The 10943-nt window shown below is 65.1% G+C and overlaps 1 protein-coding gene across 3 annotated transcripts; it reads right to left on the reverse strand.

Annotated features, from left to right (window-relative positions):
• Nucleotides 1-718: 718 nt before the first annotated feature.
• PDYN (prodynorphin) lies at nucleotides 719-5106 on the reverse strand. Of its 3 annotated transcripts, none has more exons than XM_068150299.1 (3): nucleotides 3018-5106; nucleotides 2078-2225; nucleotides 719-1843 (listed from the first exon to the last, which is right to left on the reverse strand). In XM_068150299.1, the coding sequence occupies exons 1-3, from the start codon at nucleotides 3026-3028 to the stop codon at nucleotides 1283-1285; spliced, it is 720 nt and encodes a 239-aa protein (XP_068006400.1). In that variant the 5' UTR covers nucleotides 3029-5106; the 3' UTR covers nucleotides 719-1282. The 3 variants fall into 3 exon arrangements, with proteins under 3 accessions (XP_068006400.1, XP_068006401.1, XP_068006402.1); XM_068150300.1 differs by having other exon boundaries at nucleotides 5025-5099; XM_068150301.1 differs by lacking the exon at nucleotides 3018-5106 and adding an exon at nucleotides 2375-2399.
• Between the last annotated feature and the right edge of the window lie 5837 nt (nucleotides 5107-10943).

The following is a 10943-nucleotide window of genomic DNA, read 5'->3' on the forward strand; positions in this document are numbered from 1 at the left end:
GCCCTGGGGCTGCAGGCTGGGGGCCTGCCTGCCTCCTCCTCCCTGCAGGGCCTCATCCTGCACAGCCCTGCAGAGAGGGAAGAGAAGGAGGGAAGGCAGCAGGAGGCTGAGCCCGGATGGGGGCTGTGCTGCTGCTTCTCTCAGGGTAGAGGAGGGAGGGGACAGGGTCTGGCCAGCTGTCCCTGTACAGCCCTGCTCCAGCTTTAGGAGCACCCCAGGGGTGGCCAAATTGGCACTGGGGTGCCAGGGGTGAGCTGAGTGTGCCAGTGCTCTTCAGTGACGTCCCCTCCTGCTCACCCTGGAGCTGGTGCCTCAGCTGTGTCTGACACTGTGTGCCACCAGGGCCAGGAGGCTTCCCCTGGTGCCCAACCCCAGGGAGGATGATGCTGTTAAGAAGTTCAGGAGGGACCTTGCTGCCAGCCTGGGCTTCACTCAGCACCAAGCTGCTGCTGCTAGCTTGGCAGCATCCTCAAAGTGGGAAGGGGACAGTGGGGGCACTGCCCTTGGCAGGGATGCCCCTTCCCCTCTGCCACACTGCCTGAGGCAACTTCCCCTGGGTGCTGCTGGGGATCCCCAGCCAGGTCAGGCTGAACAGCCCTGCCCTGCCCTTTGCTTGGCCGTGGAGGGGTCCATGGGGTGCCACATCTCCCCTGGCACCCAGGGCACAGGGTTTGCCCCATGGAGAATGTACAGCACCTGGCACAGATTCATTGGCATCTGCCTTTTATTGGCTGCAGGGGAAGCAGGGTCCAGGGCATGGGTCTGATCCTGCTCTGGGGTCCTTTTCGGAGGGGAAAGCCCACGGGCACCAGGGGGGTGCTGGGAGGGGTGGGACATGAGGAATGGCAGCGGGGTGGTGCTGAGCTGGCTGCCTGCTCTGGTGACAGTGCTGCAGTGCCAGCCCTGCCCTGTCACCCCTCCCCATGGCTGCCTGAGCCATCCACCAGCCCAGAGGGCCCGATCCCGCCCCAGCTCCTCCTTCCCAGTGCTCAGAGACCAGTGCATCAGCTGGGGGGAGGCTCCCTGTTCCCCTCCCTTTGCCCCCAGGAGCCGTGGGGCTGGACTTGCAGCCCCCCCACCAGAAGCTGGAGGGGTGGCACTGTCCCTTTGATGCACGAGGTCCCTAAGGGAGGACAGGTGAACCCGAGAGGGGCAACTGGGGATGGGGACCTGTGGTCCCCTGGGGGAGGTGAGGCAGGGGTGGCACCGCGCTGGGCAGGGAATGGGGCTGGGGGGGGACAGCGGCGTGGGGAGCGTGGTGTTGCCCATCCCACGCCGGGCTCTATAGGTCCAAGACCTCCCCTGAGTAGGCGCTGGGGTCCTCGTCCGAGCGTGTGGTCACCTTGAACTGGCGCCGCAGGAAGCCTCCGTAGCGCTTCTGATTGTCCCACTTGAGCTTGGGCCGGATGCGGCGCATGAAGCCCCCGTAGCGCTTGTGCAGCTCGGCCAGCTCCTGCCCCCCGGCGCCCGTGGGCTCCTCGGCTCCATCTCCTGCCGGCTCTGGCTCCGGGTAGTCCTCGGGGGCTGCCCGCTCCCCCGGCTTGCGCCCGAAGCCCCCAAACTTCTTGCTGAGGCCCCCCTTGGTGTGGGCGTTCTCCCGGAGCAGGGCGAGCAGCTTCCCCTTGGACATCTTCTTCATGAAGCCTCCGTAGCGCTTGGCCGGCAGCGGAGCCAGCCCTCCGGCGCCCAGCTCCGGCTCTGCCTTCTCCTCCTCCGCCTCCCGAGGGGCCGGGTCTGTCCCTTCGGCCAGGGCCACCAGCGGGGCCAGCAGCGCCAGTGCCTTCCTGCAGGTCTCCCACTCGGGCCCGGGCGGTGAGGAGCCCTGGCATTCCCGCAGGCACATCTGCAAGACGGCAGCCAGGGTGCCCGCTGGCATCGCCCCGCTGCTTGAGGTGAGCCCTCTGCCTTCCTCCCGCCCCAGACCCCAGGAACCTGTGCCCACCAAGCTGCCAAGCTCAGCAAGGAGACGAAGCTTGGGCATTTCCAGCACCGTGGGGTGCCCACGACCACCACCCAGCTCGGCCAAACGTGCACTGGCACCCGTGGTGGACCCACTGCCAACACCCCCAGCACTCACCAGGGGCCAGCTGCTGGTCTCGGGGGTGGGTGTCTGTGCCACGCAGAGGGAGCACTGGGTCACGCAGTCAGTGGATGCCATCACGGCCAGAGAGAGGCAAAGTGCCAGTGCCAGCGCCTGCCGAGCCATCTCACCCTGCAGCCACTGCCTGGGGACGGTGAGACAGCACACAACCTGTCACCCAGCCTGTGCCAGCCCCAGGGAGTCCATCCTCGCCCCGCGGGCACCCTCGGTGAGGGGCACCAACTGTTTCCACCTGCCTGGCTGCTTCTGGGGACCTGTGCCCATGCAACTCACCTCCTGCCTGTGCCTGCTGCTCCTGGGTGCCATGCAGGGAGGGAAGGGCACAGCAGTGACTGGTGGGGACACTGCAATCCCTTACCCTGGCTGCAGCCTGCTCCTTGGCACAAGTCCTGAGGTCAGGCTCCTAGGGCCTCCAAGGTGGGGACCACCATCCCATCCCACCCCATCTCTCCACCCCCTTTTTCTCTCCAGCCTGGAGCTCCCTGCAGCGCTGTGCTGGCTGTGTGGTGCCACAGGGATGATTCACCAGCTCTCCCCCTTGGCCTTGGGGAAGAGAAGCCCTGGGAGGAAGGGGATGGGGGAGCTGCCATCACCTGGTGTGGACTCAGCCCACTCTGCTGCACTCCAGCTCCTCTCCAGCCCACCTGCCATGACTGCTGGGCTGGTGCAGCAGGAGAATGGAGGATTTCAGGTCCAAGGTCCCCTGCAAGCCACGGTCACCACCCTTCAGGCTGCCAGGGGCCGTGCCAGAGCCTCTCACCTCCAAGGACGATGCCAGGGAGGGCTGAACGTGCCATGCAATGGCTGGAAGACAGGCTGAGCCGTTCCACAACCCCCCCAGGTGAGGTTGGAGGGGTTGCCGCTGTCCCCTGCTGCAGTGCCCACAGAAGAAGTTGGATTTCAGGTCCAAACCTACCTGCAAGCCATGGTCACCGTCCTTCAGCCTGCCAGGAGCTGTGCCAGAGCCTCTCACCTCCGAGGACGATGCCAGGGAGGGGCTGAGCCACTCCAGAACCCCCCAGGTGAGGTTAGGAGGGGCCGCAACTGTCCTCAGCTGCGATGCCCGCGGGGTCGCGGTGCCACCTGAACCACGCTGGCCCTGGGAGCCAGAGCTGAGCCCCGAAGGGGTGAGCTGGCAGGGGGCACCCGCCTGCCTCCTCGGCTGCTCGTATCTGAGGTGGGGAGGCATGACCCAGAGGGATCTGTTACACGTTAATGACGCATTCTAGAGACTATTGTCTTCTCCTGCAGGATCTGCTAATGCACTGTAATTGCTGCTGATGAGGAAATGTTAATGCCCCAGTATTAATTCACGCTAGATTAAAGTTTAATTTGAATTATCTGCACCACCGTCTGCCAGGCTGCGTCTGCATTCCTCGCCTGGCACCGCGCACCAGGCAGCACCCCCTCGACCCGCCCCGGCAGCCGGGCAGTGCCCAGGCTGGGCACGGCAAGACCTCGGCCGGTCCTTGCTGCCGCCTTAGTGCCGCCAAGGGAGCTCCGAGGACTCGCCAGCTGCGCAGGTGAGTGCCAGCCGCAGCGCCAGGGGGAAGGAAACTCCCAGGAACGAGCACCAGCTGCCTCCCAGTAGCCCCACTGGGAACCTTTCCCTCCGCCTCTTTCTCCCTCTACTTCCCATCCGCTGTCCCTGCCGCGCTTCTCTTGCTGCCAGCAGCCCCATGGATGTCGCCAGAGCAGCACGCAGGGACCGTGCTGGCACTGTTCACCACAGACTGGCACTCCGCAGCCCTGTCCCCTGGCATTTTGAACGCGTCCCGCCCCTGGCACCCGGCACCCAGCCCCGCTGGAGGGCTTCAGGAGAGCTGCAGCGCTCGGGGCACAAGCAAGGCTCAGAGCCCTCCGTGCCTCTGCACCCTGGGACACCCCGCTGCAAGTGCACCTTGTCCAGGCAGTGCCAGTCCTGCCGCTGGTAAAACTGGGGCGGGAAAAGGGGAGGAAAACAAAAGGCTTAGACAAAAACGAGAAGGAGAAGCACACAGAGGGGAGGAGGAGGAGAAAAGCGGCATCAGAGCTGGGTCCTGCGTTACCTGGAGGAGCCCCGAGGCTCTGGATCCGTCCCTCCCGCAGAAATTCCTCGACAGGATCGCGGCAGCATCTGGCAATGCCCGCGGTGGGTCCCGGCTGCTGCGGCACCCTCCGCACATCCTACCTGTGCCAGGCATTTGCAGGGTCCCCTCCTCCCCTGCCTCCTTTCCACCTGAGTTTTGGGCGCCCTGACTTTGCTGAGAGAAGGCTCCAGCTGCACCCTGGACCAGTTAGAGACTGGGTGAGGCAAGGAGGGACAGGGATGGGGACCGTGTGTGCCGGACAGCAGAGACCGAGCCCCTGGCAGCAGGAAGCTGAGGTTCTTCCTAGCCAGGGATGTGAAGAGCTCTCCCAGGCAGAGCTCTCCTCCCACACAGGTCCAGCTCAAGCAGATTGGGACCCTGCAGGGAATTCTGATGGAGAAGGAGCCACCTTCCAGCAGTTCCTATCCTCACTTTGGAAAAAGACCTGGAAGTGCTTTGGGACAAAGCTTCTTGACAAAGCCAACGACTCTTGGGATAGAACCACAGCAAACTTCAGCCCTGTGGCCACTTGAGCCAAGGTGGGGGGAGGAAGAAACCTCCCCACCATCCTCTCCCCCAACTCCCTTTGCCCCTCCAAGCCCTAAGAGTCTCTGCTGCCGGGGTGGCAGACGTGGCACCAGCGTCAAAATGAGCCCCAGGGAAGACCCTAGACAGTGGTTCGGGGGCTACGGAACCACTCGAGGGGTGAGAGGATCACCTGTGGCCAGGCAGGAGCCCCCCAGAACGACACCAGAAGCCCACCCATGAGCCCCCCTCGGCACAGAGGCCACTCTTTGGCGAGCAGGAGCCAAACCCCAGCTGTGCCCAGGGGATGGTGACCCCAGCAGCCCTACCTGCCACTGCTGCCTGTGCCACCAAGCCCCCGCTGCGCCGGGTCAGGACGTGCGCGGTGGGTGGTGGGCGGTGGGTGTCTCCCTGGGGGCGTCAGGCTGAGCCGGTCATTGATGGTGGGGGCGAGGCCAGGCCGGTTGATGGCCCCACGGCGATGCCCAGGGTCGGACTCCGCACCCGCCAGCTCCCACCCAGCTTTTATGGCCACGGAGTCTCCTCCTGCTGCGAGGCCCTCAGCTGCGTTCGGCTGCGCGGAGCCAATCGTGGCGAGGGAAGCTGTGAATGATCAGCCCCAGCAGCATCCTCACCACCTCCTGAGCCAGCCTGGCCGCTCTGCTGGGGCCTGCCCGCAGCCCCCCACCACCCCAGACCCCGGGGGGCACGTCCCACCGTGGCACCACCGCTGACTGCATCCCTTGGGGAACCACATCAGGTGCAGCCTTGGTCCTCAGGGACAAAAATCCTGCCCCAAACTGGAGGGGTGGCAGGGGACTGGGATTGGGGTCCATGTGTGTCCCCCTCCCCCTTCCCCACCAGGCTGCCGGGGGTGTGAATCCCCCTGAGCACCAAATTCAAAGCCTGGCCAAGAAGGAGGGAGGGGGTGAAGTCCTGCCCCCCCTGCCCCCTGCTCCCCATGCTGGGGACAGGCACAGTGCTCGTGGTGGTGCCGTGGAGAGGAGTGACCCCTCCATGGCTGCTGGGGAGGGCCAGGGGGGCTGCACACCCCAGGGCAGGCTGCTCCCCCCTGACCCACCCAGCCTGGCTGTGGAGGGGCAGTAAAACCCTGACAGGGAAGCCCCCCACATCTGCACCCACTGGGCTCAGACCCACTGATTTTCCTTCCACCCCCTTTCCCTGAGGATAAACCCAAAGAAATGAGACAGAGGGGCAGGGGAAAAGGAGGGAGTGGGGCAGGGGGGGCACAGAGGAGCCCCCACACCTTCCCTGCTCAACCCCAATTCATGTCTCACACACTTCTGATCCCAGCTTGGGGGTGAAGGAGGGCAGAGATGGGCAACCCCAGAGCATTCCCAGAGCCCACCCTCCACGGTCCTCCTGCACTGTGTCACCAGGGAGGTGCAGGGCCAGGGGGTGGGGGCCGCAGCCCCTGCCGGGCCGGCACAGCCTGTCCGCGGTGGGAGCCCCGGGCGGGTGCAGGCACGGCCCCGGTGCCGGCAGCGCAGCCGGTCCTCTCGCCTTGAAGATGGAGCTATTTTTATCGGAGCTCAAGAGGGATGTTTCCCAGCAACCTGCCTTTCTCCCCGGCTCCAACACCAGCTGCTGGACCTGGTGCCCCCTGCTCAGCCCTCCTGGCACCAGTGAGGGGTGTGGGGGCCACCAGCATGGCCAGGACCCTCTGCTGGGCACCCAGTGGTAATGGTCGGGCAAGCAGTTTAGTGCCCGTGAGACCTCATGCCCAAGGCTGGTGGTCACCTCCACTAGATCCATGTTTGGGGTGTCAGGCTCTGGTCCCCAGAAAGCAAGTAGGACCCCACAGCTTTTGCTTGGAGGTGGATTTGAGATCACCTGGACCAGCACAGAGGGACTTAGGGAGCGGGGCACAGGGATGGGGGCAAGGCAAGGGCAGAGCATCCTGCATCTCCCTAGGGCTAAAGGAGCTGTCGCCCGCAGGGCCCGTCCCGGGAGGCAGCAGGGCAGCAGTGCTGTGATGAAGGACGACAAAGCTCAGGCTCAGGGGAGGGGGCGGGCGGGAGGCAGGGCAGCCAGGGCCCTCCCCTCACTGCAGCATGCTGGGCTGTGCGAGCTCACAACAAAGCCAGGAGAGCAAAACGCAGCTGCGAACCACCACGGAGACCCCCAGCCAGGGGCTGGGGGCATACCCTGGGCGCGTTTAACCCTTGCTGGCAGGGCTAGTGGTCCTGAGGGCATCGCAGACACATCGGGGAGAAGCACTTCTTCCCCCCAAATCGTGATTTCACTCGACCAGCCCCACCAAAGCCATGAGGTCTGTCCCTCAAGCCCTGCTCAACCTCTCAAGGCAGGCAAGCAGCTCCACGCAGGAGCTGCACAAGAGGAACAGCAGCAGCCCAGCTGCCCAAGGACCAGGGGATGCAGAGGGGAGCAGTGTGGCCACAGCTGCCACCAGCTCCCCACCCTGAAAGCAGCCTTGCAACTATCTCCCCCCAGAGCCCAAGAGCCCGGGGTGCAGCCAGCTCCCCACACAGGGTAATTGCACCCGGGGGAGAGGAACTTCCAGAGATGCAGGCTCGGAGGGAAAAGTCCTCTGTAACGAGGTCACTTCCTCCAGGCTGATTCCCACTGCTCCACTGGGGGAGGCTGAGCTACTCCAGTCCCCAGAGCAGACACAATCTTATTGTCTCTCTGCACCCAGATGTGCTGAGCTGGGTGAGAAGATCCTTCCTGGGGCCAGCTGTGGTCTGCCTAGGTGTGGGGAGGTGACAAAGTCGTAGAATCCCAGCAGGGAGGGACTGGAAGGGACCTCTGGAGCTCACCCAGCCCAAGACCCTGCTCCAGCAGGGCACCCACAGCAGCCTGCCCAGGAGCACAGTGCCCAGGGGGGGTTGGAAGCTCTCCACAAAAGGAGACTCCACAACCTCTCTGGGCAGCCTGCTCCAGGGCTCTGCTCCCTCACACCAAGGAAGGTTCAGATGGAACCTCCTGTGTTCCAGATTGTGCCCATTGCTCCTTGTCCTGTCCCTGGGCACCACTGAGCAGAGCCTGGCCCCAGCCTCTTGCCCCCCACAGCTCCTTTAGCTCCTGCTGAGCATTGCTCAGCTCCCCTCTGGGGCTGCTCTGCTGCAGGCTCTCAGCCCCAGGGCTCTCAGCCTTGGCTCCTCAGCAGCTTTGTAGCCTTCACTGGACTCTCTCCAGTAGCAAGCTGCCTCTCTTGAAGTGGGGAGCCCAGAACTGGACCCAGGGCTCCAGATGTGGTCTCACTAAGGCAGGGTGGAGGGCAGGAGAATCTGCCTTGCCCTGCTGGCCACACTCTTCTTCCTGCACCCCAGGAGACAATTTGCCTTCTGGGCCATGAGGGCACTTTGCTGGCTCATGGATAACTTCCTGTCCACCAGGACTTCCAGGTCCTTCTCCATGGAGCTGCTTCCCAGCAGGTCAGCCCCCGGGGAGCGGAGCTGGGAGCAAGCCCACCCACCTCCGAGCCGAATTAACATTCATCTGTCGCTTGCTAATGGGGAAGTGTCTGTGAGTCACGCTGACATTTCCCTGGGACAAAGGTAATTAAGTGCCTGGGTAAGAGAAATGAGCAGGAACGGAGAAGTTTTCGTAACTACCTGAGTGAAAAGTGGGTTTGGTGAGGAGGGGGCCGAGATTGAGCACCCCCGGAGCACGTGGGAGTTAATGGCAGCCAACGTCACCTGCACCGCCCTGCCCTGGCTCCCCCTGCCCGGCCCCGCTCCTCCTCCCCCTCCCAGGAGGGGGTAAATGATCCCGAGCAATGGGACCACGACCTGATGGGAGCATCCCATGGGAAGGTGGTTGCTCCGGCAAGGTTCCTGGAGTCATAGGAACACAGAGCTGCTGAGGTTGGAAGGGACCTTTGAGCTCATCAATCACTCATCTGGAGCTCCCCCTCCCACCCCTGCTGCTAATCCACATCCCTCAGCACCACACCCACGCATCGCTGAGCCCCCCTCTCCCCCAGGGATGCTGACTCCTCCAGCTCCCTGGGCAGCCTGTTCCAGTGCCTGGGAAACCTTCCTGGGAAGAAATTTTCCCTGACATCCAACCTGAACCTCCTCCAGCAGGGCTGGCTTTCTCCTGCCCAGTGGGATCAGCTCCATCGCTCATTGGCACCACCACCACCCCCGGCCCTACAGTGATGCCAGGCGGATGTGGGCATGGGGTAACTAAGGGTGTGCGTGGCTGCCGCCAGGCTGTGGGGCGAGGGAGGCGCTGGCTGGATTGTGGGGGGCATGAGGGGCCCCGAGAGCTGAGGATCTGCTCCCAGCTGCCCGTGGGAGCTGCGCAGTCTCTGATCCAGCTACGACAGGAGCAGAGCAGAGCTCTGGCAGCGGCACCGGGGCCATCCGGAGGCAGGTGCCAGGCGGGCAGCGGGGAGCAGGGGGAGGTGAGAGCTGTGGGGGCTGCAGCTCTGCCCGCGGCACCGGGAGCCAATTCAGCCCTTGCCTGCGTCACGCTGGAGGTCACCGTGCAGCCCCGGCTGGCACACGTGCGGGCACACGCTGACCTCCCCTGCGTAGGCAGGAGGCACAAGTGGCCACTCGATGGCTGGCAGAGAAAGCGGAGCCCACGTAAACGCGGCGAGTCACGCCGCTGCCACCGTCCCCGCCGCGGGGCCGCCGCGGGCTGCCGAGCGGCACCGGGAGCGGCGGGCTGCGCGTGGCACGGCCGCCCCTCGCTGCCCGGCCCCGGGGGCAAGCGGCTCCGCTTCAAAGCGAATGGAGTTCAAACCACTTGCGGAGCCGCGCTGGCGGATCCATCCCACGCACCGAGCCCTGGGCGCTGGTGGCTCGGGGGAGGGGGGGGGAGGGCTTTGTCCCTGTCTTCCCCGCACCCAGGGGAGGGGGCCCAGGGTGACAGAGCCCAGCAGCGCCCGGAGCTGCGTGATGGCAGCGGCACGTGCCTCAGAAATGAGTCAAAACCTCAGGAATTGGTGGAGCTCCTCCGTGAAGTGTTCTGGAGATACTTGCCCTGACCTGCCCCGTGGCCAGTGTCACCGCTGTGAGGGGCAAGAAAACGCGGGGAGGGGGGAAAAAAAAACACTTTAAGGCGATTTATTGATAGTTTATTCCCCTCCACCAGCCCAGCAGGAGTGACACGGTGGCGTCTGAAGCCCCCAGCCCAACTCAGCAGCACAGCGTCAGGATTGGAGCCCCAGGGTGGACAGAGCCTGGGGATGTCCCCAGCTCGGCGGGGAGGGAAGAGCAGCTTGGCAATAGCGTGTGGGGCAGGGACCCCTGCCTGGGGACGTGGCCATCCCACGACGTGTAGGAGCAGCAAACTGTCCCCGTGGGAACCCAGGACCCAAGTCCTGGGGATGCGGCCGTCGTCGGGTACACGCACAAGCACTGCAGTCCCGCGGGATCCCGCTTGGCCCCCACTGCCCCCTGGGTCCCATCCCACGGGCACCCAGTGGGTGCTGGGCTGCCCCATGCCAGCCTGCTGGACCCCCAAATCCCCACGACACCCCGGTCCCGGCTCCCAGGGGAATGACCCCCAGGATCTCAGGAACTTTCCCGGGGAACTTCCATCTGGAACCTTGCCGGTGAGCCCCGGGCACGGAGTCGGACTGTGCCTGGGAACGGTCCCGAATGCGAACCGGGGCTCTCAAATCATCCCCGAGCCCCGTGTCTGCGCTTTCCGGGGCGGCTGAACGGCTACCGGCAGTGCACCGGGTCCCCGGGCATCCCCCGCTCCCTGGCGCGCCGGTGCCGGTGTGCCGACTTCCCCGCACTGCGCAGCAACCGGCAGTGCACCGGGTCCCCGGGCATCCCCCGCTCCCTGGCGCGCCGGTGCCACCCTTTCCCGGTGTGCCGACTTCCCTGCACTGCGCAGCAGCCGGCAGTGCGCCGGGTCCCGGAGCATCATCCTCTCGCCGGTGCAGCGACTCTGCTGCGCCGCACAGCTACTGGCAGTGCGCCGGGTCCCGGGCATCTCTTCCCCTGGGCATTGCACGGCTGCTGCCGGTGCACCAGGTCTCCCCCCGCCCGGCTGCCGGTGCATCCCCCCTTCCCCGGTGCACCGACACCCCCCCACCCCCCCATGTATCACCCCCCCGGGGCATCCCTCCCCTTCCTGAGCACCGACCGCCCTCCCCAGCGCATCGACCGTCCCGGTGCGGTGGGGTGGGATGGGGAGGGGGTAGGGGCGGGTCACCCCCGCCGTTACATAAGGGGTTACGTCAGGACGCGCAGCCCTGCTCTTATCCCGCCGCCGCCGCCCTGCCCTTCACAGCTGCT

Source organism: Melanerpes formicivorus, unplaced genomic scaffold (genome assembly GCF_026170545.1).
Source record: "Melanerpes formicivorus ecotype bairdi unplaced genomic scaffold, bMelFor1.0.p_v2 SCAF_19, whole genome shotgun sequence".
NCBI classification, from domain to species: Eukaryota; Metazoa; Chordata; class Aves; order Piciformes; family Picidae; genus Melanerpes; species Melanerpes formicivorus.

What these genes read in the sequence shown, in the direction of transcription:
- PDYN (XM_068150299.1), bottom strand. An exon ending in AGACCAGCAGCTGGCCCCTG is followed by an intron (nt 1,844 to 2,077) that starts GTGAGTGCTGGG and finishes GCCGTCTTGCAG; the next exon opens with ATGTGCCTGCGGGAATGCCA.